The 24,653-nt window shown below is 39.5% G+C and overlaps 1 protein-coding gene across 18 annotated transcripts in view; it reads right to left on the bottom strand.

Annotated features, from left to right (window-relative positions):
• The window catches only part of PDLIM5 (PDZ and LIM domain 5), a 131,225-nt gene that overhangs the window by 79,432 nt on the left and 27,140 nt on the right, over positions 1-24,653 (bottom strand). For all 18 annotated transcript variants that reach the window (XM_074823122.1, XM_074823115.1, XM_074823114.1 and 15 more), the window contains exon 3: positions 10,151-10,302. In XM_074823122.1, the coding sequence (XP_074679223.1) occupies positions 10,151-10,302 (152 nt within the window). The remainder of the gene's footprint in view (positions 1-10,150; positions 10,303-24,653) is intronic.

Below are 24,653 nucleotides of genomic sequence, written 5' to 3'. Positions count from 1 at the left end.
TGCTGCCCACAAAGATACTCCCTCAACTCAGCTTTTTTAAATTCTGAAAGACAGAAGAAAGCTATTGGTATTGCAGAAAGTTATTTTAAATCACAAGCAGTAGTTTACCATTAACTTGACTTTTACCCAGCAGGCAGAGCACTGCAAACTGGCCCTCACCTCGTGTACTGAGGCACACTGGCCATCCAGCACATGTCAAGATCAAATAAAATGATCTAATTTCCAGATATTTCCTACTGAAGTACACTGTTTCAAGTAAAATACATTTGAATAAGTCACCACTGTTTGTTGCTGTCTTCACAGAGAGAAATTAGTCCTGTCAGATCTCATCTAGAATACAGATTAGTTTTCGTTTAGTTTCAAAATAGAATGAAAATAGGCTTCTAAACAACTGTACATCTAAACATCAAGCCAAAACTATTACCTTTCTAGTGATCTGCTTGTGTAAAACCACTTTTGAAATTTGTATGATCTTTTGCACTGTATATTTTTTGTTTTAGCAATTGAACCTTTGTTTTAAAAAAGTCTCATATTGTACATCAGAGTGGTTTAATCCCTATAGTGGAACTACAATGGAAGGCAGTTACTTTCATATCCATCTTAAATGTAGGAATTAGAGAATACAGTCCATGTAATAACAACAGGTGATAAACATTTATTCTTTGGCTAGTCCCAACGTATCTGAAAGATATGCATGGTTTCCGATCTTACAGCAAACATCTATAGGGTCAGCAAAATCACTTTCATCACTTTAAAAACAAAACAAAAAAATCTTTACTCCCCTGTCTGAAGACAAGCAATCTTTAAAACAAACAATTAAGAGACAAAGTTCAGATTTAGATTTTGACATATTTGTCAGACGTCTGTGCTATGCAACAACTTGTACAAAGCAAAGGCACAGACATTTCTCACTGGTTACGGAAAAAAAACAAGACAACCAGTTAAGGCCCTTTAGTTATAATTTGATCCACTGCAAACAGGTGGGAACTTCTGGGATCCAACACTTTCTCCCTCCATTTTCAGTGAGGGACTCTCAGATAACACAAGACTTGCAAGCCTCCTCCCACAAGCACTCACTACCCTTCAAATAGCGATGCCCCAACTCATTTCCCACCCAGCTGCTTATAAAGCTCTGCTGACTATAAAAACTGAGCTATCCTGTCAGGCAGCCTCTCAACTGGTCAACCCTTACTCCATCGAGGATTTGGATTATTAGGGTAGGAATCCTGAAAATTTATCCCAAATTGAACTTATAGGCTCCCAGCTCATGAGAGACAATCACTTGATGATGGCCCCTTATGTTCATACAAATGAACATGGAGTTCTGCAATATCCTCCTAATATGATTGTCATCTGGTTCAGACCACTATGATACAGTATGTAGACAAAAGCATAATGGTAAATTTGCTGCAATTGCTGCAACTGAAGAGGTCATATTTTGCATTTCCCTGGGGACAAACTAAAAATAATTTAAAAAATTACATATTTCTTCTTTAACCCTCACTGAGTTAAATTTTTAATTGCAGAGCAGCTTCTTTGCTTCATTTCTTTGACTTTTTCTTTTCCCTGTGGTGGTATTAATGATGGGGTGGGGAAGGTGGGACATGATGTAACTGAAATTAAAGTAAAAAATTCCATTAAAGCTCAAGGAAATGTTTTGACATCCAGTAAATAATGATCTGGCTTTGGCACCTGCCATTGTCCACTATGTACATTTACTACTGTATTTATGTTCCTATACTACATACTGTATCAACCTGAAGAAACTGAATGGCCTCTACAAATCCTGATTTTTTGCAGCTCTAAAGATCCCCAGGAAGGCTCTAAGGTACACAATGTGAAGAAGGCTCCCATTGCTTAACTAGCCCTCACTCCCACCCATTTTCCTGGCAGACGGGTAGGTATGATCCTGCAAAAGTCACTGAACCCCACTTTTTACCCTGCAACCTTCCATTTTCATCCCAGCAACTCTCCTTTGAACTTCCAGGCAAGTCTCTAGTTTGTCAGGTTCACTTAGCTGCAGCATGTTTTGTGGTTCACCTAATTGCTAGCTGACATGCAGCAAAGTGCTGTGCACAACAAAAGATTTTTAATTCCAGCTGGAAGCAAGAGCTATACCCTGCCATTTATTTAGTTTGTGGGCAGGCTTTCCAAAGGCATGGCTTAGCTAGCAAAACCTGTTCAGCTACTAAAATAGGAGCAAAAGCTTTCTTCCTTGCTGCCAATAAAACTAAAAAAAAAGTACATATACACCAAGACACCTTTGTATGCAAAGAAGAAACCAGCATCATTCATTAGCTTTGAATTCTTTGGACAATATTTTACCCAACACCACTTGATTTCAAAACCAGATTAAACAGGAGGACTTAAGATGACTCAGTTGCTTGCACTGCAATGTACAGCATAAAAAGCCACACATAAAACCCTTTCAGCTTTAGAAAAGCTCCTGTTAAGGTGCAAGGGTATGAGCCTGGAAGGCTTCAGATCAGCTGTCACCCTGTGCCTTAGGCGCACACCAGCAGTTGCAGTCTCAGATGTGGTCTGGGAAGGCACCAGCCCACGCTTTGAGGAGAGAAGGAAATCTTCAATAAGACACCAACTGCAGAGCTGAGAGAGGTGAAAACCGCCAGGCTTTCGACCAACAACTCCTCACCTCCAAGTCCTGAAGCTGGTGTTTACAGAGCTCACAAGAATTTGAAGAGCCTGCACAGAGTTCATGGGATTTACTTCAAAAGAAATGCCGGCTCAGAAACGGATTCTGCCAATTTGCAGATTAAAAGCTGCTTTCTCAGCAGCACCGGGTTATACTGTACATCGCACAGCAGTGTTGGTCCTGCAGGTCAGGTTACTTCCAGGCCCAAAGGTCAGGCTGACAAAAGCACTTGGTGATTTTCATGCTTAAGGCACACAACCTCGTACTGCCTCCTCCTCAACGAGCCACATACCGAACATTTCTGTCAGTAAGACCCAGCTCTGCACAGTGTTCCTCCTCAGCCCCATGCCACAGGGCAAACTCCAAAGCAGGCAGGACGAGGGTCTGACAGGCCGGGCAGCCCCACACCAGATGCACACGTGGTCCTTTACACTTCCATAATGAAAACAGCTCCCAAGACCAGTGCCAGCAGCCTATACAAATATTCACGTCCACCTGCCTTCCAGGCTGACCCCCGCCTTCCTTTACAGTCTTGCTGGCACAGTTCTCCTCCCCTTCCACCCCGTCAACAAAAATTTCTAAGAACATGTGAGTTGAGTGCTGCTGAAATAGAGAATTCGGAGATCATGAGAAGGACTACAGAACAAGCCACCAGACACTTTTAACCAAGAAACTCTGAGGGCCATATCACTTTCTCTGCCTTATTACTTTTCTTGCCTTGTCACACAGACCCTTTTCTGTGGCCCTAAGCGATATATTTTTGTTTTTAATGGAGACTCTTCTATTACCACATTTTCCTGTTTCTGCATACCTGGCTTTGTAACCTGAATGCTTCTTTGGAAACATGCAATTCCACATAAATAATACGATAAAACAAAACAAAAAAAGACTCAGGAATTTTAATACGTGGAACAAGGCAGATCTGTTCCTACATCATTAAGCTGTTCAGATTCACTTCCCAAACCTCTACTGCTTTGAGCTTACAGGCTACTGAGAACTTTGACAACTGGTTCTTTTTTTTTTCTCCCCTAAAAAAAGTTCACCAGAGCGCTTTAAGGCTTCAAGTCACTGACATGATGGCATTTGGCAGGGAGGAGGCCATCAGCATTTAAGATCGGCAACAGATCAGAAATAGGTTAAGTATTTTCTACTGAAGCTCAGAAAAGTCTGTGGTCAATAGCAGAAAGTTCAACAGGAATGTTTATGAAGCCTTGCAGGGCTATTTGAGGCTTCACTGAGTGAGCTACCTGGAATAACCACTACCTCAAAGCTTAGTTGCATGGCTAACTAAAAGAAGTGAACCTCTGTTTGGGAGGCACTATTTTTCAGCCAGTTTATTTTCAGGCACAATTACTGAAAACAAGTATTAATGATTGAGGGTAACAAACTAGGATTGAGGAATAAATTGCCAAAGGTTTTGACTAGCAGCTAAACTGTAAATATACAGTTTGTTTATGTATTCCCAGCCATATGATCTCTACTGATTTTTGTATTTTCTCTGTGTCTCAGCTCTCAATTAAAAAGGGATAATGGTGCTTATTTCCTTAATCATCCAACACTCCGTTTTGACATCCCTGAAAGAAGAGTTATGAAAGAATTAATATTACAGAAAAAAGAATTCCAACAAAAAATTATTTTCAAATTAGAAAAAATTAATCAGAAGTTGTGATGCTTACAACCAATTTATTGCCTCTGTTCAACTGGTACAGGACAATCAACCTTCTTCTATATGCTAAAAAAGCAAATCACTGAAGAGCGAAACTAAAGTCAAAATGCCTATGTAAGGGAAATTATGATGACTAGTAAACCAAAGTTGGAGAAAAATAAGACTTCCTAATGCATTCTTATCATAGCTTTCTTAAAGTTCATCCTTATATGGTTTATGGAAACAAAATATCCACCCCAAGGAACACGACTCAAACCTGAAAGCATGAGTTTTAACCATCATCCGAAGTGAAGCCTGTATTGTTAATAGTTTGAAATCCTTTCTATACTTGTACTCTTCTGCTTTCTGCTCTTCTTTTATTTTTATTATAACAGCTTCTCCTGCCACTTGATTTAGTAGTTATACTATTTTCTCACTTTTCTATGGAGGCAATTTAAACTTCGGGACTTCAGATGCCGCTGTGACAGTGACTAAGGCTGGCACGGATCCATGGCATCATTCCCTGCACTGCTGGTTTTTATTTCTGAAAAAGTAAATAGATTACAGCTAACTTATACTAGGGGAATATTTCAACACCTGAGGAGCAAAGGACTTGAGTCTCTTAAAATCTGGTCTACATCAAGGTGCCTCTCTTCCCATGTTCAAAATGGGAACAAGAACATCCATTTTGTCCATGTGGTTTGTGAGAACACACATTCCTCACACAGCAAAACACTCTTCCTCCTGTGCATTTCCAAAGCAGAGCAGGACTCTCAATGCAATAAATGGTAATATCATTATATTGTTTTTTAATAAAAGCAAGACTGGGAACAATAAAACTACTAAGTAAAAAGCATATTGAGCTAGTCTTACTGCAGAAAATGCTTTCTGAATTGAGTAACTTCAAAAATGACCTTTGAAAACAGAAATCAAATGATCCATAGCATTTTTTTCCCCTATTACCCCACCTCAAATCATGAGAATTTCAGCTGTTCTTAAGCTAGAAAGTCTAGACCTCATGTTTCCTGAAAGAAAAACCGAGAAGATGAGGAAGTATGGCACGATACAGATTCATACTTAGACAGGCAGACAGAAAAAGTGTCACAGCTTTTAACACATGAGTTTACCAACTGCAGAACCCAGCCTTAAGGCTCATCTGAATTTTGGCTCTGAGTCCCGTCAACATGGACATCAAAAACACCCAGCAGGCCCTAGCCTCACCTGTGACACTTGGGCAACCCTGTGCTTAAAAAAAGTTTAGGGGGAAAAAAAAAAAACAACCTGAAACAAAACACAAACCCATAGCCATCACTGAAATTCATCTATTGCTTTGTAACACACATGTTCATTTGTGAAAGTCATCAAGTCATCCACTGAAGAGCTGGAAGCAGAACTGTAGTAACTGCTCACTGACAACCTACTGTACCCAAAAAGATTTCTGAAGCACTGCAATATAGTGAGAGAGGTAAAAAACCCCTAAAGAATCCTCCTTTCACTTCCCACGCCAAGCAATCCCAATGCCTTTTGTCCTAAATGACTAAATTCATAGGAAGAGGTGAAAGAAATCCCTTTGCAAAGCACACGATAGCTGTGCAGATCTCTTTTACAAACTAGAGGTAAGTTCTATATTATAAAAGCAGAAATACTTTCCAGGCTTTTCTGTATTATTTTTACCCCTTTATTGCTCACTGACACTTTTTTCAGAAGTTTCATGGGTATCACGATCTCTTACAACAGTAGAAATAAACAATTCTTTATCTTTCTCACTTCCAAAGAATCATTAAGGCAGGAGTCTGGAAATAATAAAATAATATTTAAAAAATAGGTGGTGGCTCTTAGTTGTTCAGCAGCTTACAGATTTATTTATGGAAGTCCATGCTAAGTTACTGAACTTGAAAAATATATCCAAAAAGCAAGCATCTGGTTTACATCTGTCCTCATGGGAACCAGGAAAGGGCTTTAACTGAAAACAAAATATTGGGGTGCAAAAGAGCAAGATCTCAGAGGGAGGGACGCATCCAAGGAAAATTCTGTATGGAAAAAAACAAAACAAAAACACTATCAAGAAGCTAAAATGGTAGGTTACAAAATTTAAAAAAAAAAACATACCCCATATTTTTGAGCCATAACTAATATGAAAAAATGAGCAAATAACATGCCAAAATTAGAATTTTATTTCACAGTTTAAAAACTAACCTTCATACTAAACAGTGAGACTTGTTTACTGAACTAGTTAAAGACATATACCTGAAAATACTTGGCAACATATGCAAATGTTAGGCACCTATTACTTCCAATTGTGACAGCTACAATTCCAGTTCCTTTCAGGGGCAAAGAACAATTCCATATTTTAAAAAGAAGCTGTGATATTGCCTTACACAGGAAAAAAAGGGAGCTTTTATTCTTCCTTCAAGTATTTTGCCAACATTCATTTACAAGTTACAAAACATCTTAATTAGTTTTCCACAAGAGGTGGAAAAATGCACATCTGCCTCAATAAATACCTGTAAGTAAAGCTTTTGAAAGCATTGCTTTAAATTTCCCTTTCAACCTTCCAGGCAAGCCACTTCTTGCCCCTTATTTTGTTTCTCTTAATTTTATTTTTTCCACTTTACACACAAAGAATAGAGGAAGTCAAGTGAAAACCTGACCAGCAGTACAAAAGCAAATCAAGTTTATTTGCAATAAGGAAGGAATTGATCATAAAGAATTTCCTCTCTTGCCTTTGCCAGGAAGCAAAGAGCCTTGGTAGCTTTTAAAACGGAAGCTGCTGTTGTGCCCCAGCCACCATGCAAACTGAGATGCTGGAGCCCATCAACCTCAGACAAGACTCACTTGGGTTCACTGGCCTACTAATCCCTAGGGTGTACAGCTGCTTTTCTACCAACTATCATTGTGATCCTCACAACACACACAAAAAAGCCCCTAAAAAGCCACTAATTATTTTGATTAGTTCCTCTCTACGAAACAGCACAGCCAGCCCCATCTCTGACATGCCGTGAGGCTGGTGGTATACCCAGCAATTTTTCCCCATATTGCCATTATCTTCACATTACACTTAAGTCTGCACCACTATATTAATTTCCACATATTCCACATGAATCTGTGTCAAATTATAACTGATCAAGAGTAAAGCTGGCATCCACAGACGAGTGCACAGTACTTCTTATAATTTATCATGAATAAAGACCACTCAGTGCTACCACCAAAAATGTACCAAATGATACTTACAAAATATATTCTGGTTCCTATGACTAATTTGATCAAACTGAGTTCTTTCACAAAACACCACATGGTCGTGCTCACAGTGCAAAAGCCATTAGCTCAAGCCATAATGCTCTTCCAATTTTCTTGGAGCTCAAAGTAACCCTACTAACCAACTCACCATTGTGTTTCTTTAAATCAGCAGCAAACTAGGGCAGTATCTAAGAATTTATATACTCTTTCAAGACTAACCTCTGCATTCTTGCATTACAGTTCAAACTATCAGTAGTCTATGTGGAAGTAGATAAAAGCTCAGAGAAGTGTAAAAACCCCTAAAGATAATTAAAAGCAGTAAAAACAAAATATGCCTTAGATTTTCCTATCTATGGCACCAACTCATATTTTGAAGGCCAACATTGACAGCATCTCTTTAATCTTGCATGTGAACAATAACAGCTCAAAATATTTGTTTAGTTTGGTTTTGTTTTGGGAGAAGAGGCAGGAATAGAAGAATATAATTATGGAGATCCCTCAATATTAAAATGGCTTATCTTGTCACCCTGTTTATACTCTCAATCCATCCTTCCCATGAGCAGCCAGTATCTGCAGTTAGCATGAGCCAGTCTGACTCCAAGAAACACTTTCTTCCAGGCTGTAAGGAACAAATAAACAACCGAAGCAAATCTCCTGCAGAACAGCAATCAGAGCAAGAAGTTTTCACGGGCAGAGGAGCTGGAAGAGCACTGTCCACAGCTTTGGTTTCATGGGATCCAGGCAGAATTCAAAACAGCTGAGACCATGGGACTGCAGACCAGCAGAGCCGCAAGAAAGGACGTGTGTCCCACTCCCAGATGCTGGGGCCAAGGCTATTCCTTTGATCTCTGCTAGTCTGATCCTGACTTAGCCTTCAGCTGTCAGGTAGCTGACGCTGGTGAGTCAGATGCTACACTGGGTAGGAAGGGTGAGAACAGGAGGGGACCAGGCTAACTCATGATTAATTCGATTTTCAAACCACTCATCCCCTGCACCTAACAAGAAGCAGCCTCAGACAAGTTATTGCCTGACCGAGACACACCTGCTATTCCTTTCCTGTATCTGATATTAACCCTGCCCACCAATTTGTGGTGACAGGAGAAAGTGGGCCAAACCCCCACACTCCCAGCTGCCTGCTGGAGTGACTAAGTGAGCTCCTGGAAAGTGCATTTCTAAATGACCTGCCTGCCTCATTGGGAAACAGAAAAGCAAGCGACACACTACATACAAAGTGTGATCCTTCTGATGAGCTGGTATAATGCCTCTGTTTCATCAAGAAACTTAATGCCACCCTTACAAGCTTCACTCAAGAAGATGCCCTAGGCATGAACCATGCCACAAGATACTCCTTTCATCAGAGACTGAGCAAAGGGAATCCCTTCTTATGGGTAGCTAAGGACCAAAGTACTGAAGGACAGCAGGAAAAACATGAAACAACAAGCAGGGCTGACCTGTAGCCTTTTAGAAAATAGAGCACTCACACAACTGTTCAACTACACATCACTTAGGGCTGGGAACAAGCACCACCACCCTGGAGAGCTGGATGCCTGTCAGACCTATAACCATGTCACCTCTTTTATTCTTATATGGATGAACTCCCAGAGAGGTCCCTTCACTAAGGGCAGGATAATTTGCTAGTAAAGGTAGCAACTGGTGAAGAGGTACTGTTATGGGCCTCAACCAACACTCATTGAGGAACTTTGCACTGCTGAAGGCAGGCATGAACTGCAATCATGGGGTGCAACTGCTATTGTTTTCTTGTTATCAGAGAAAAGATGGTTCTCATTATGTGATGGTTTCAGAGGCCAATCCTCCTTCAAGATGCTCACTCACATCATTAAATAAAAATAGCAGTCTTCTAATAAAAGCCAATATTTAGCCCTGAGAGACTTTTAAGAGCTTGAGGGAATTTCTTGTGCTGCTGCTCTTCCTGCTTCAGTTCCAATAACCTGCATGTGAGCATCCTGCTCCCTTCGTCCAACCCCTCCCATAATATAGTCTCAGGCTAACAGATGTCTGCTGAGATTCAATAAACTGTACATTTCAGGAATGAGACTGAACCACAGTGCAACTTCTATAGCAGTCACTGCAATTAGCAAAGGGAGGCTGCTACTTTATAAAATATCTATTCGGGAAACATCTCTCCATGACTTTGAGCTGCTGTATTTTCATCCATATAACTCAGGAGTTAATTGTTTAAATCCATCACTCTGTCAATAAAAATGACAATGTAGGATTTGACCCAAAAAAGAAGTGCCCCTAGTCAGTCAGGGCAGGTGGAGGGAAAAAGTGCCTGGATAAGACCTGTTTTTAATTAAGCAAGTGTTAAAAAAACTGAAGCTCAAAAAGCAAGAGGAACTAGACTTAACTCAAGGTAGAGCAGGTGACAGAAGGTTGGACAACGTCTTTGTCAACTCACATAATTAACATCTAATAAGTTTTCTAAAATGCTATAAATCAAGACACATTTCAGGCTACAGCAGCGTTATCTTTCAATCATGACCACTTAACTCCATGCACTCTGCCAAACCACTTACATGTTTTTATCCTCCAAACAACTGTTACTATGATTAATTATCTTTTTTTTAAAAAAAAAAAAAAAAAAGGTATCTTACCTTTGCAGAGTCATGTTCAAATTGCCTGTACATGCCTTGATCTTGTTTTGTGCTTCTAGATGAGTCATCCCATCTGTGCTTATCCCATCAATGGTGAGAACCACATCACCTATCCCCACGTGTGCTCGGGCTGCCTTGCCACCATCGTTAAGCTGAAATATCACAAGAATGGTAAATGAAAAACTTGGATGGTCTCTGAACACAGGGCCACAATATCTTATTCACAGTGCAGTTTCATAAAGAAAAAACAGTTATCTTTTCTCCTTTGCATGTCCCTGTGAAAATTGCTGCACTTACTTTCTGGTGAACCAGTATTTGTAGGTTCTTGCTCTTATTTCACTTGAGTGACTGGAATTGTATTGCACAGTATTGCCTATTTTTCAAAATCAGACTCCACTTCTACTTTACTGGATGGAAGCTGTGCACATTCACCAAGACACACAAGTGTTTATAGGCACACATGGTTTCCTGGATGCCAAGTTCCAGCCTCTTCTCCCTTTATATATGAAATTTTTCTCACAAGAGGAGAGACAAAGGCTGTAAACCAGCTTTTTCCATTCTAGATTTTCCGTCTAAACAATCTCTTCAAAGTTTATGTATTTGTCAATGACTGGTCACATGTGTGGAAGACTTCATTAATAGTGAAGCTGACTTCTCTCCAGCTGCAACTACTAAAAAGTCAAAAGTTCAACATCACAGACAGACCGGTTACAGGACTTTGTTTTGCCTTTCTCTCAGTAGGTTTACAGCCCGCAGTGACCAGAATAAGAAAGGTCTCTTGAGCAGTCTGCCTCTTTGATCAAGGTCACTGCCAAAGTTCAGCTCAGCTGTCTTTGGTCGACTTGAATGAAATAGTCTTGCAGCAGAAACCTTTGTAAAGTTCACATTATTGACCCTGATTGAACAATAAATTAATCTTTTCATCTGATGCCACTGAATTTCAACTAGCTTCATTCCCAAGAACAGAAATAGAAATAAAGCAACACATGGTAAGATCTACACACTGATTTATATCCCTGGTTCTCAATCTGCTAATCATTTTATAGCTGGCTGCAAAGAGCTGTCCTGGATGGTGCAAATTCCCTCTCTGTTTCCAGATGTATTTCCTATCACAGCTGAGAAGTTGTAACTGCTTGTGCTGTGCATACAAAAATCTCTCAACTCTCCTCTGCCTGCAAGCATGAGTCTGTTCCTTGAAGAAACTGATACATTTTTAGGGAGATGCTGCAAACAGCAGAATTACTTCACCTTTATTTCCAAAAGTGGAGTTCACCTTGGGCCACAATTGTGCTCTAGAAAGTGACTTCTCCAAGGGAGGCATAAAAAAGGCTTTCATCTCTGTTGGTTTTTAACTGCCTCTATTTTAGTTCATTCAGTAGCGACCAAGAAGTTTTGGTTCCTTGTGGTTCCTTTTGACAATGACCAACCACAAAGTAGAGTCAGCAGTCTCCACATCATTCACTTTGCCAAGAGGAGAAGTGAGGCTAGGTCTTGAAAACTGTCCATGGCAAAGGGGTAATAATATATGAAATACTAGTGACTCAGACTTTGCATTTGTATATGAACACTCACTTGTTGGTAAACCTGTGGAAAGTGTCCCATCAGCCTACCTGATTTGGTTAAGGCTTTCCTAAAATCTCAGAGACCATAATACATGACAGCTGTGACACGTGTATTGGATGGCATCTAAAGACACTTTGAGGAAAAAGTACTGCCTAATGCTGCAAGACAAACGCAAACGCAGTACTCCAAAAATGTATCATTTGACAGCATATAGACTGAAAGCAGGAAGTTTCACATTCAGTGGATCATAGCTGGCATTTTTCAACATCAGTCTGTCCCCCACAGACATTTGCAGTAGCAATCTTTAGCAACTAAAAACAATAGCCAAAAAATCAAACAAAACCAGAAAAATCCTTCCATTTGGTGTTAATCCTATGCTAACAAATACATTTTTCTGGTGAACGGGGAGGCCCGAGATGTAGGAAGACTTGTCATCTCTTCAGATTCAAAATAGTGACCAGTCCCTCAGCATTATGGGTCAATATAGCAGTTTTACCCAGAGTTGAAACTGAAGGGTGCTAACAAGGGAAAGTTAGCAGGGCAAGTCCCATGCAAGGAAGAGAAGATGATGGAAAAAGGAGATGCACTGATTTCAGAAAAAAACTTTCTGACTTGCTAAATTTCTAAGAATTACAACATGTATAATGCATCCTTTTACAAAAGGTTTCAACAACAAAGACAAAATACCTCCAAAATTTGGTATTATACCCAAATTCTGAGCTAAGAGACCCGGTTATTATAAAACTCAGATCAGGGAACTGCGCAAGCATACAGAAAGCTATGACCAACATAGCTATTTATAGGGAAGCTCCTCAAACCTTTGGGTGAGGGGTGGAACCTGCCATAAACAGATCCCTAAACTGATATGTTACAGCATGCTGACATTTGTCAGCAAGGTCTGGAAAAGGGAAAGGAACGTAAGGGCGCTAAAAGCAAAAGGTCAAATGGATCACTGTGCTTTGTGACTGGACTCCCCAAGTAAATAAAATCTAGCTTTCCCCAAACATACGTAAATACACATGATGCTCACACTATAACTTGTGACAAAAAAAGAAAAAAGCAACCTACACACATTCAGCAGTAAGACTTCAAAAGCAGGCTTCAGGGTAACTATTTTCATGGAGGGGTGGGGGGCCTTACGATCGACAGAAGTGTAAAATAAAACAAATAAACAACAACAAACTTTTTTGTTTGATTCTGGTGGCCAACACACAGCCACCCACAACTAATCACCTGATTTTCAAGGGTTCACCCTGGCCTACTGGGGATGAAACTCTTTGCAAGCACACATGAAAGGCAGCTGTAAAATCATTTCAGCAATACCCCAGACTGGAAATCCCTTAAAAATATGGCTGGAAAGTGCACCCTAGAGATAAGGGAAAAAGCAGACAGGTCCTGAGAAGCATGATGAACCCCCAGCTATGTCCACGAGACCTGCCATGCAGGCAGGGGACTGAATCTGCCTTATAGGTCAGGCTGTCACAGACACATCTGAACAAACAAGTTACTGGACAAGAGTGTGAAGAACTGCACTCGCAGAGGGATGCCAGAGCAGTAATCTCCTTATCTAGATACAGTGCATAAGACTTCCAAGTAACACCTACTGATTTTGGATAAGAGGTCTGACTAACCAAGAGAGGTCAGGTTGATACTTCTAGGAAATCTCAGCCAGAGCACAAGTCTTCCCTTAGAGTACCAGCCAGCATCCTTGGCTTGTGAAGCACTGATAATGAAGTGGGACTGAAGCTACAAGGGCAGAGTTTTACCACAGTTGCAAGAGGAGTATGATCACCAGAACAGGTATATACAAATAAACAAACATCTTCCCTGAACACAGCAGGAGAAATTAGAACACTTAAAATAATTAATGATCTTTTCCAAACTGCAGACATACCCCAGGAGCCTCAGTTTTGACTCTGTAACTGTGAATATCATTACAAACAATAAATTCATATACATACTAGGGATTACATATGCAAAACTGAGTACATATTGGAACCAAAATGAACATTCCCCATATTTCTTGCCACAATGGAAACTGACTCCAGTTATTTAATTTTTTTCACCTAGACTTTGAAAAATCCAACAAATGCAGAAGATATAAAAATATGTAGATGCTGATACATAAGAAATTTTGAAATGGTATCATTACTACTTTTGTACAGCTTTTTTTTTTTTTGTCCTGTATGAGTGATTTTGTTCTTTAACTGCAAATTTAATCTTAGCTTAGTAAAATTATCTGGCATCTGACACCAGTGAACTACAGCATTACTTATGCTTAAATACCAAAAGACTAGTTAACTGATGGCAACAGCAAAACAACCCCTAATGCTCGATTCCTACTAGGAAAAAAGAGTATCTTGAAAACATACCTTTATTAAACATACACGTGCAAACAAATGTTATCAAAGCAACAAGATGTATACACAGAATAATATAGCATTAAAAAACTGGCTACCTATGAGTCAAACTAACTTCTAAGCACCACAAATATTCTTCATATCCTAATGGATCTATTTTAATTCTCTATTTACAGTATGAGGCAAGTTTTTAAAACCAAGCATGAATTACAGTTACAAAAAAAAAAAAGGGGGGGGGGGGAGTGGGGACGACGACTTTTTTATGTTACACAGCAGACTTCAAAGCTACAAAATTGACAAACCAGAAGTGTTTCCTCCTACTAAATTCCATGTCTCTGTACTCTGAGAAGCTCATCTGGAGACAGAGGGGGAGGCAAGGAGGGGACACATTTTGTGATCAGGCACCTGCTGAGGCCAATCACTCCCACAGTCCCCAGCACAAAACCTCTTTTTGGCCGCTCAGCAGCAATCAGCTTCATGGCCAAAAGCCAGCCAATGTCATCCAGAGATGCTCAGGACACTTTCTAATAAACATAAATAAAATCATCCATCTAATATTAGATTTCAGTTTTGTTTGACCAAAAAAAAAAAAATTTACTGTTCTTGTTGTTCTAAACATCAGAATTCCAAAACTGCAAATATTGTCCTAAAATACATTCCAACGGAGATAAATCAAAAGTAATGCAGTTCTTGATCCAGGATGAACTTCAGAACCAACAGTATAAAAAGAAATTTCAGCATAGTTCTACAACTCAGGTTTTCAAAAGCAAACAGACCAAAACACACTGGAATACAACTGTTTTCTTGAGCTAAATTTTAGCCAGCCTATTATTTTGTTTTGCAGTAACCAACACTTAACAAAAAAAATAGCGAGAAAAATAGCTTTTTTACTTTTATTCTCAGGCTTTAATGAGATATTTTGAATGATCCTTTCCAGGAAAATTGCATGTGTGCACATACATGTGCATCTATCTCTGAATCAATGTAATTTGAAGCTTGCTTAATTTCTCATTAACATAACCATCTATTTTTCCTCACATGACTAAGAAGAAAACTGGGAAGCATCTCTTCTTTCAAGTGTCATTGTTTAGCTTTTATCCAGTTATAAATGAAATACTTAAATTGCAGTTACTCATAAGACAAAGGTCTATTTGACTAGAGATGGAAGCTGCCTTTTATCTTTTCCACGCTGCCTGCCTTGAATCAGTCCTAGCTGCAACCAGCTCGTGTGATAATGCATCACAATCACTTTCCCAAAGAAACTATTTCATAGTCTGACAGTAAATAATGTTCTCCCCATCACACAAACATCCTTCAATGTCATCTGCAACTTTATCTCAATGTAATTCATTGCTCCCAATTTAAAACTCCCTGGGCTATCTGACATCCCTCCAACTTGATTTTTACCCCTCGAGCATTTCTGATACACAGTTGGCTACAGTAATTCAGTTTAAAGACATACATAATCAAAGCAGAAGTCAACCACACAATGATCTTTCTATCATTACCATTCTTGCTTCTCTTTAAGTCTACATCCTTCCCTATAATAAAGTATTTAAAATAAGTAAAAAACCAAACCACAACACACCCACATATAGAAAGAACATTACAAGAGAACTTTGAAGAATCAGAAAATAAGCAATCAGGCAACCTCTCTATCAAATAACACTCTGCCTTTTCACACAGACTTTCAAACCACAGCAGCTTTATCTCCCTCCTATAATACACGTTATGCTAATCTTTACACTCATTACCCGTTACTACCTTGTTTATCCCTGGCCTCGTTTCACCTGATCAAAGTACTACCTTGTGCCAATAGCCAGTATTTTAACAGCATGATCTCAAAATTACACAGAGCTCAAAATACACTGGAAAGCACCCCCTTGGTGAATCGCTGCAAGAGAAGCCACCCTTACAGTGTATTTGTCGAACACAAACTTGCCCCAAAACACAAGGGAGTGGGGGGGGGATGCTTATGCTCCATAGCTGCACTGGCCTAATGGATCAGCTCATTCCTCACCTCCTTCCTCATCAAAGCCCTTCCTCACCTCCACAAAAACCCAACTTACACTCTGGACTCCTGACAGGTTTGGGACACTTAGGGTCCAGCTTACCACTTCTGCACGAAAACAAGAGAGCCATGAGAGCACCTGCTCTTTGTGGCAAATAAGCTTCCTCTGCGCTCAGTGGAAACCGAGAGCTGTATCATATTCCTCACAGCCTTTACTACAGCAATATTACTCACATAGCCAACAGATTAGCCAGCCAGCCTTGATACTTGCTTCCAAATCAAGAATGTACGTGCCAATTTTAAAGTCCAGATCAAATGTATACAGCTGAGTTATAAGAACCCTAATGCAGGGTTTGCAGTGGAAACCACTGACACAACCAGCTATAAAAGGAGTTATGAGACAGTCCTGCCAATAAGCTAAAGATTTTCCCCAAACAAAGCAGCGATCAAAATTAGCTTAGGTCAAAACATCCTTTTGATTACCAGAGTATTTTGCTACGTATCACTGCCAGGAAACCCTGCCCACACCTCGCTCCACAAGGCTGTACTCCTGCTTGCTCCTATATATTTTCATTTCCCTCCTTTTTCTTCCTGTAACTTTAAAGGTGCTTCCAGACTGATTTATAAAGCTGTAACCTAAGGTGTTTCACAGCACACCAATAACCATTAAAGATAACGTGTAAGGAAAAAAAGTATAAGGCAAAGTACCAACCACACTTCTTGGTCTGGCTGTGGGCACTCAATAGGTGGCAGATACCACTCCAGTCCTGTCGAGAGGGCTACCCATGCCTCCTGGCCTGTCTTCCCAGGTCCCTTCACCCCTTTCCCTCCATTCACAGAAGCTCCCTTTGCTGTGGTGCAGCAGTGGCTTGGCTAAAGCAGACCCAAACGAGCCCTTCAACTCATCACTGCCCACAGGAAACGGATGGGAAGAGTCCACAAGCATTCAGCCATTTTGCCAGCAAAGAACCCCCAAAAGCATCTCTCACATTTCATTCTCAGGTCTGCTACTTACCCTCAGCAGTACCCTGACAACAACGTACATTTTAATGTGATTGAGCTGTGTATCGCTGTAGTCCCACATTCAGAAATTATGTCAAACAGACTAACATAAAGTTTGAGTTTTCCCTCTACACAAACATGGTGGAGAACGCCTGTGAGTTCACATTTTAGGAAAAAGACAAATTGTTTCAAGCCTTCCTCTTTTCTTCTTAATTTTTTTCTCTTACTGCATTTCAACCTTCAATATTTATCTAATGTCCTCCACAAAAAAAAAAAAAAAAAACACCAAAAAAAACCCTAACAACTTGCTTTTGCACTTTAAACAAACCACTGCATACACTTACACATCACTCAATTTATCCATCCTTGCATGCACCAAATGTGGAGCTACGCACCTACAGAGGAGCATGAGAGGATGTTAGCTGCTAAAAACAGAAGAGGCATCACACAGCATAAATTACTCTTACACACAATTGGGTTGATGCAGAAAAGGGTCCAAAAATATAAATTAAGTTTACAAAATAGGATAACTGCACAATGCATAGGCCTTTTGGATACACACTCCTTTATTTTTCAATCAACTAACACTAAACAGATCAACTTGAATGCCAGGCGAGTGAAGCAGAAGAAGAAGCAGCAGCCCTCAGCTTCCTTTGCTCACCCCAGAACAGGTTGTTAATAAGCAGGAACAGTTTCCACATGCTTAAGCCAGAAGGGCTGTTAGCTGGTGCCATCTCTCACTTGTCATGGCTTGACTGATCATGGTTTCCCTGCAGCTCTGCTCTTCCACAAGCAGGTTTCACCTTTGCTACCGCTCCCCCTTTCCTTGCAACAGCCCAACCACTGGAAGGATGTAAGGAGGCAGAAACAACTTCACAAAAGGTGCCTTCAGCTTTAATTTTTCACATAACACCACTACCTCATCATTACAAGTTCAGTAGCAGTTATTAGAAAGCATGATCCCTGCTTTTGGACTTGCCAGTGTGAAAGAAAAGTAGCTAACTATACATACAGCAATAAATTCTGATACAATTAATGTATTTTACATGTAGCTTAAACATTGACACTGACATACAAGTTAAAATGTGGAAACACCCACCAGAATTCAAAGGAATGAGTCAAAATTCACCCTCACCTTGCATGAGGAATAAAGAAACTACTCTGTGCAAGTGTAGCTCCGTTGGCATCTAACAAGACTAAGCATCTAGCCTTGCTTTTCCAAGTCACTTGAATCATTGAAGAGAACAAAGAGGTGGAAAGATTGTCATGGAGATGGGATGGGCAATACTTCCTGAGTAACAGGAGACAACTAATGTTCTGATTTGGAGAAGAAATAATGTCAAAAAACAAGTTGTCAAAAGGACTAAGGCAAAATAATTCAGACATCATGGCTGAAATCGTATTTGCAAGCAGAAGTGGGCAATTCCAAAAAAATATATGCTTTCCAAATACTTAAGTGATAGAAAATGATTTACAGTCAAGTGCCAGAATGTCTGCAGATATTTAAGACCCTAAATTAGTAGCTTTAACTAAGCCTTCTCTCAAGGAGCTCATTCGTGTTCTCATGCTGCCAGCGTGCCTTTAGAGCCCTATTTATTTTAACCGGCTGTCTTCTCTCTGAAGATTATTCTTCTGTTCAGAGTTTACAGAACTAATCCAGGTTTCTCCCTGGGAGACTATATGCCAGTGGGTAAAAATTACTGCCTACTTAATTTCTCAGAGAGACAGAAAGAGGAAACGGAATGAAAATGTAGCTAGAAACTCAATGTAAACTTTGTACGGCTGCTTTAGCTTTGGGGAGCTGCAATCTGTAGAGTCTCCCCTCCAGTTGTGTGGTTAGTTCTTTTTTGGATGGCCAACACAAATTAACTCCACAACCAAAGCATGCAATGACTTTGGACTGCTGACTATGCATCACCTTAGGAACCCTGTGATTTGTGTCAGAACAGAAGTTTCATTTGGAATATACAATTTGGAAAGTTTTATTGCCTGGGCCTCCTTGAACAAATCCAAAACAAAGCAGAGTTAGTTTTCTCTAATGGAGCTTAAGTATGAAGTGGCAAAAGGGACCAAGCTCAGCTTCTTCCAAAGAAGAAATTCACTTCCATACTGTAAAGGCCATACATATGAAGATGTCCGCAGAACATACTTCCTCCCTTCTCGGACAGGATTATTTTTATTCATTTACAGATGATAAAATTAGTTCAACTAACTGAACATCCATTCCCTTAATAACCTTAGTAGCCCAGTATGTGTCATCTTGTTCTCATAAGATTTTCATGGTCTATGATTTAGTCCATCTTAATGGGATATATGTTTCCTGCATGAAACATGATGCAATCACCCCATGCTTTCCAGAACATCCAATTTGGGAATACAAATAGAATAATATGTTATACTGTGTCATTTAAAGGTATTCTGATTTTTTTTTTTTTTTTGCCTTGGAGTCACTCTCACAGGAAAGAAGAGCCTCGTACAAGGCAGCAGTGAGAAGGCAATGCAATTAATGAAGCAGTCCCACACGTGAAAGGCAAAGCCAAGAGAGAGTTAAGTGGGGAAGCGTGAACCAAAAACTCATCTGACAAAAGCTACCAGCCAGTGGCAAGAAAAAGCTACTACAAATTAAATCTCTCATGACACACCAGTCGTCATTTCACTTTCTCCTATCCAGAAACAAACCTGGCATGCATGAACATGTAGGAAACAACCCCGTTGCTTCAAAGAATTGAGATAATGATAAGCTGCACCACATAAGTAAAGAGGAAAATGGAGGCAAGTTCAGGCACTGCATGTACTGTTTATTGGCATAAATTATCTGTCCAGGGAGCACAGCTCACCTGAACACCATCCCAAACTGGCACTCTGCAAAAACTGTAGAAGTTCACTTTCAAGGTGAAACCCAAGCACAGCAATGAGAGCCACCACATCCACTCCCCACATAAACTTTTGCCATGTTTAGGTGTCACATTTTTTTAAATTAAAAAAAAAAAAAAAAAAGGTGAGCAAATTCTGTTAGCATTATAAGCAGCAGCTGAAAAGGCTGGGGACTCAGAGCTACACTTCTGCCAGCTCTCCTTTGAGCATGCAGCTCAGCACCCAAGGATCAAGTGCAGAAGAAATGCATCAAGGTGCAGAAGCTTCTCCAACACAACCATGCTACATCAATAGAGGGTTCACAGTTTAAGTATAAAGGCACTAACATTTATGACACGTTCCTTCGGTAATGTGAAAGAAGAAGGCAACTGTAAAGATGTGAAAGAAGACAACTCATTTAAGATAAATAAGCATGCTCTGATGTGCACGGAAAGTAACAATTAAAACAATTACAACCAATACGCTTGATGGTTCAGAGACCTACTCCAGATCAACAAAATAACAGTCCTATATGTACGTGCCTTTATTTAATGCAATGGAGAGAGAACTCCCCAGGATTAGTCCGACACAAATTTCTAGCACAAAGAAATAAAACAGACATTAGTAAATCCTAGTGGATATCTTGCCTTTTTTACGTCAAGGGAATATTATAGCAGACATTTATTTTAAGCCAGACACTTATTGGCTAAAACCCCAAAGTATAAAATACTGCAGAAAAAAGGCCAATAAAAAACCCTCAGAAAACAAGAAACACATTTTAGAGGAGTTGCACATTGTTTAATAAATTCATACCAGCTGTTTATAGCTAAGACACAAAGATCTTTATTGCAAGCTAATAAAGCTCATGAGAACATATAACAATTTCAAATTTAATTTTCCATTTTGGAATTACATATATATATACACACACACACACCACTGTTTTAGTTTACTTGACTTTAAACATCACTTTTACATAATTTGTTTATACAATTCCAGGTGTGGGGTTTATATATATATATATACACACACTTATATATGTATGTAAAACAGTGAATATATTACTATAGATGGTGTTATACATAAATATTTACTTAAAGAATACATGTGTATAAATATTTATTTAATACACACACCCATCTATACAAATAAAAAGGCAGTTGACATCTCTGTTGGGGACCTGTGTGAGAAGGCCACAAGCAGATTATCAGCCTTTTTTTTTTTTTTTTTTTTTTTAGGCAGCCCATGACAAAAAGCAGTTGTCCAGAGAAAATAGGAAGCTATTCAGGACAAATACTCTGGCTCCAAAATGAAGACCCTCATTTTAAGCAAATTCTCCTTACCATTCGATTGTCAAATGCATTGCAGACATTAAAGACTAAATATAAATCCACATGAAACTTCCTTATTAAAGCCCCAGAGAGAAAAATGCTAGTGTACTTGTTGCCACTATGAACTTTGTCTAAATTTCTTGGTGCTGTATTTTAACAGTCCTCTTGAGTTTTGCTGGTGAAAGCTGCACTGCAACTGCTAATCATAACAACACAAAGTCTGAGTTAGGCCACAACATGTTTTTTCTTACTTGGACATCTGGAGATCCAGAAGTTACACACACAACTAAACAATGAATAAAGTTTGTTATCAAATAGCTCTGAAAAACCAATGAAGAAAACTTAGCCCTTCAAATGTACTCCCTGCAACAGTCTATCATTTGCTCTCAGCCTATCACTGTGCAGTGGAAAGTGTCCAGCTATTCAGAGCCTGGACTTGCAAAGGAATGTTAGTGCTCTGGTGACTTCTTTTTTTAATTTTCTCTTCTCCCCACCCACTTTGTATGTTATGATCTCTGAGCTCTATACTCAAACTAAAATCAGAACATTTCATAATTAAGATGCAGAAAATAAATCCACCCTACATATTCATTGTAAACTCTACTTCATTATCACATCTAAGGAAACACAAATTTAAATAACTTACAGTCTTAAATTTTAGGACTCAAGACTGCCCTAGCATTCTGAAAAAAAAATCCAATATGCACTGCTGGTTACAGACAAAGGTAGGAAACAATTCCAGGTTAAAAAATGGAATACCAAAATCTAAATTCCATTCACTTCTCCAACTTGATCCAAGACAGATGGTATGGAAAGACTACAGGTTGGGTTTTTTTTATTACTGCTGATAACAGTACAAAATACTGGTCTCTTGCGTAGGAGTCACTGTCCTCCATGTGATTCACACTCTTCTCAAAACCTCTAAGACCTATATACACCCTCTTGGATGCCTCCGAAGCCATTTAAGAATGACCATCACATACGCAGGAGTCTTTCGATAAACATGATGATAGAGCCTACCTTTATGCCTACTAAATGCATACAATTTCTTCATTAAGTATCTCACTTCAGGTTTTTTCACTGAATACTCAACAACAGAATTTTACTGTAGGAAGACTCATGCCAGATTTCAAATAATTTCTAGAAGTAAATGTATTATTTCTAGAACTGCTGGAAGTAACACTTTGGAAGAATTTTATAAGTAAATAAAAATCAGTACTTAAATTGTTTTTTTCAGCTTGCTTTTGCTTGAATTCTGCATCAACTAGACCAAATGAAGAGCAAAGTTTCTGGTCCTTCTAATAATGTCCTTTCTGACCACTATTTTGGCGACAGCCATGATGACTTGTTCTTTCTGTCTTGCTGTACTACCCAGAGCGATACTGAATTTTGTATACTTCACGTTTGTGTAGGCCACTCACGAGCAAGGCTCTTGTGAAAGCCTGGAGTGTGAGTGATTATACACCCTGTGGCAGAAGACAGGTGGGAAAAATATTTTCAAATTGAAAAGGTATTCAGAATCATCATGGATGTTCACTGCTGAAAGCTTATTCTCAAAAGAGATTCTCCACATCAATCTGAGTCCAACAAAAATTACACAACACAGCCTCTCAAAAGCAATAAAAATCTCTTCATCTACTTAGAAAAAAAGAATATCCAAGAATATCCAAGAAACATCCTGATAAGTGGGACAGAAGGACTGTCCTGGCAGAGTTACTCAGCCTTCATGATTCTTCCTGCTTTGAGGCTTACCAGAGCTGGGACTGCTGGCAAGGTCAGTATCACCAGGCAGGAGATGCCAGTGCCCACTGCCCAAGGTGGGGAGAATGGCAGAACAAGCCTTCACTGCATCTGCTCCTTCCCCACAGCTACCAGCAAAATGCATCCATCAGCTGTGACTCACGTTCAAACATTCAAAACTGTAATTTAACAAGACACATAAGCAAATAATTCATTTCAGTGTGACAGAAGACTTTGTTGAGCAGTGGTGCACTGAATGTTTGCAAAACAGCTCAAGACAAAAGAAACCAACTTTGGCTGAAAAACTTGGGATGGCAGGAGGAACCCAACCAAGCAAAACAACCCCCATATACTGAGGTGAGACAGGCAATGAAAGCAGTCACCAAAATTGCCAAGGGTCTACCTTTAGTTTATGGAAACATTAAAAAAAAGGTAGAAAGAATTCAGTCCTGTCCATTCTCCCCCTCCCCAAACATCACCAAGCAGGATAAGATACATTACTCAGAGGCCATCACAGAATCAGACTAGCCACCAGAACCAGAAGGGTCCAATGGCTTCCCACCCAAGACCACCATTCAAGGTGCACTTTATCTATCACCGAACAGCAACAGCATCCCTGGTCCTGCTTCTGCAGGTGGAAGGCAGGAATAACCACATGCATGGAAGCAGCAAATGAGACTTAACGTGCAGCCAGTGACCTTTGGCAAGCAATGTCCTCATGTCATATGAGCTGGTGACATCAAGGATTCATATTGCTCTGATCCTAAAATGCACTGTTTGCATATTTACTGCCTGTTTAACAAACCAATTTTAGGGGAAAGCTTTTTCCTCATAAATACATAATTTTTATTCAACCATTTTCTAAAAGCCGAACAGGTACAGTGGGACAATGAAAAAGCTATAGAAGGATCTGAGCTCTTCACACAGCCACCCATCATGCCTTTCTTGAAATTAACAGCTTCATACATTCCTCTCCGGCCACCTATTAGAAGGCATCAGATATCTTAAAATTATGCAACCTACCAAAGGGGGGCCCTAGATTTACAGCACATGTCCCTGAGCATCTCTTCCAGAGGCTGAATGGTCTGGAAGCATTTCATACCTCTTGCTAGTGTTCAGTTACATCCTGTACCTCTAATCCAGCAAAAGGTTTGCTTTTCCAGGAAACATAGGGGTATTTTCTCCATCTTCTAAGCACCTAGATTTAAATGGCAACTTAGAACAATTATAGCATCCAAAGTATGTTTAGGCATGCTGAGAATACAGCATTTTCATACATTAATTAGAACAAGAGCACACTGGAATAAGAATTTTGAAGAAAAGCATTAGCACTGACGTGGCTACAAACATATTAAGATCTTAAGTGAATTTGATACTGAAATTATTTTAATATGCATAAATCCTCACTTTGAAGTTTTATATCACTCATAAATTAACTGAAGCTAAACTGGAACAATCACATGCAAGCTTAACTCCTATTAATATCAGTAGGAGTCTTGCAATTGGTTATAGTGAGAAATGAATCATGAACATGAAAGGAATACAATATAATTGGAGATGCTTTTCTTTTTCCTCCAGCTTTCCAATAAGATTGTCCTTAAAGCTCACTGGGCACTAAGTGGAGAAGGATGTAATACCTTTTT

The sequence above is a fragment of the Strix aluco genome, chromosome 4, assembly GCF_031877795.1.
Source record: "Strix aluco isolate bStrAlu1 chromosome 4, bStrAlu1.hap1, whole genome shotgun sequence".
Taxonomy (NCBI): domain Eukaryota; kingdom Metazoa; phylum Chordata; class Aves; order Strigiformes; family Strigidae; genus Strix; species Strix aluco.
Note: the sequence above shows the minus strand (reverse complement) of the source record. Positions and strands in the feature narration are given on the sequence as shown.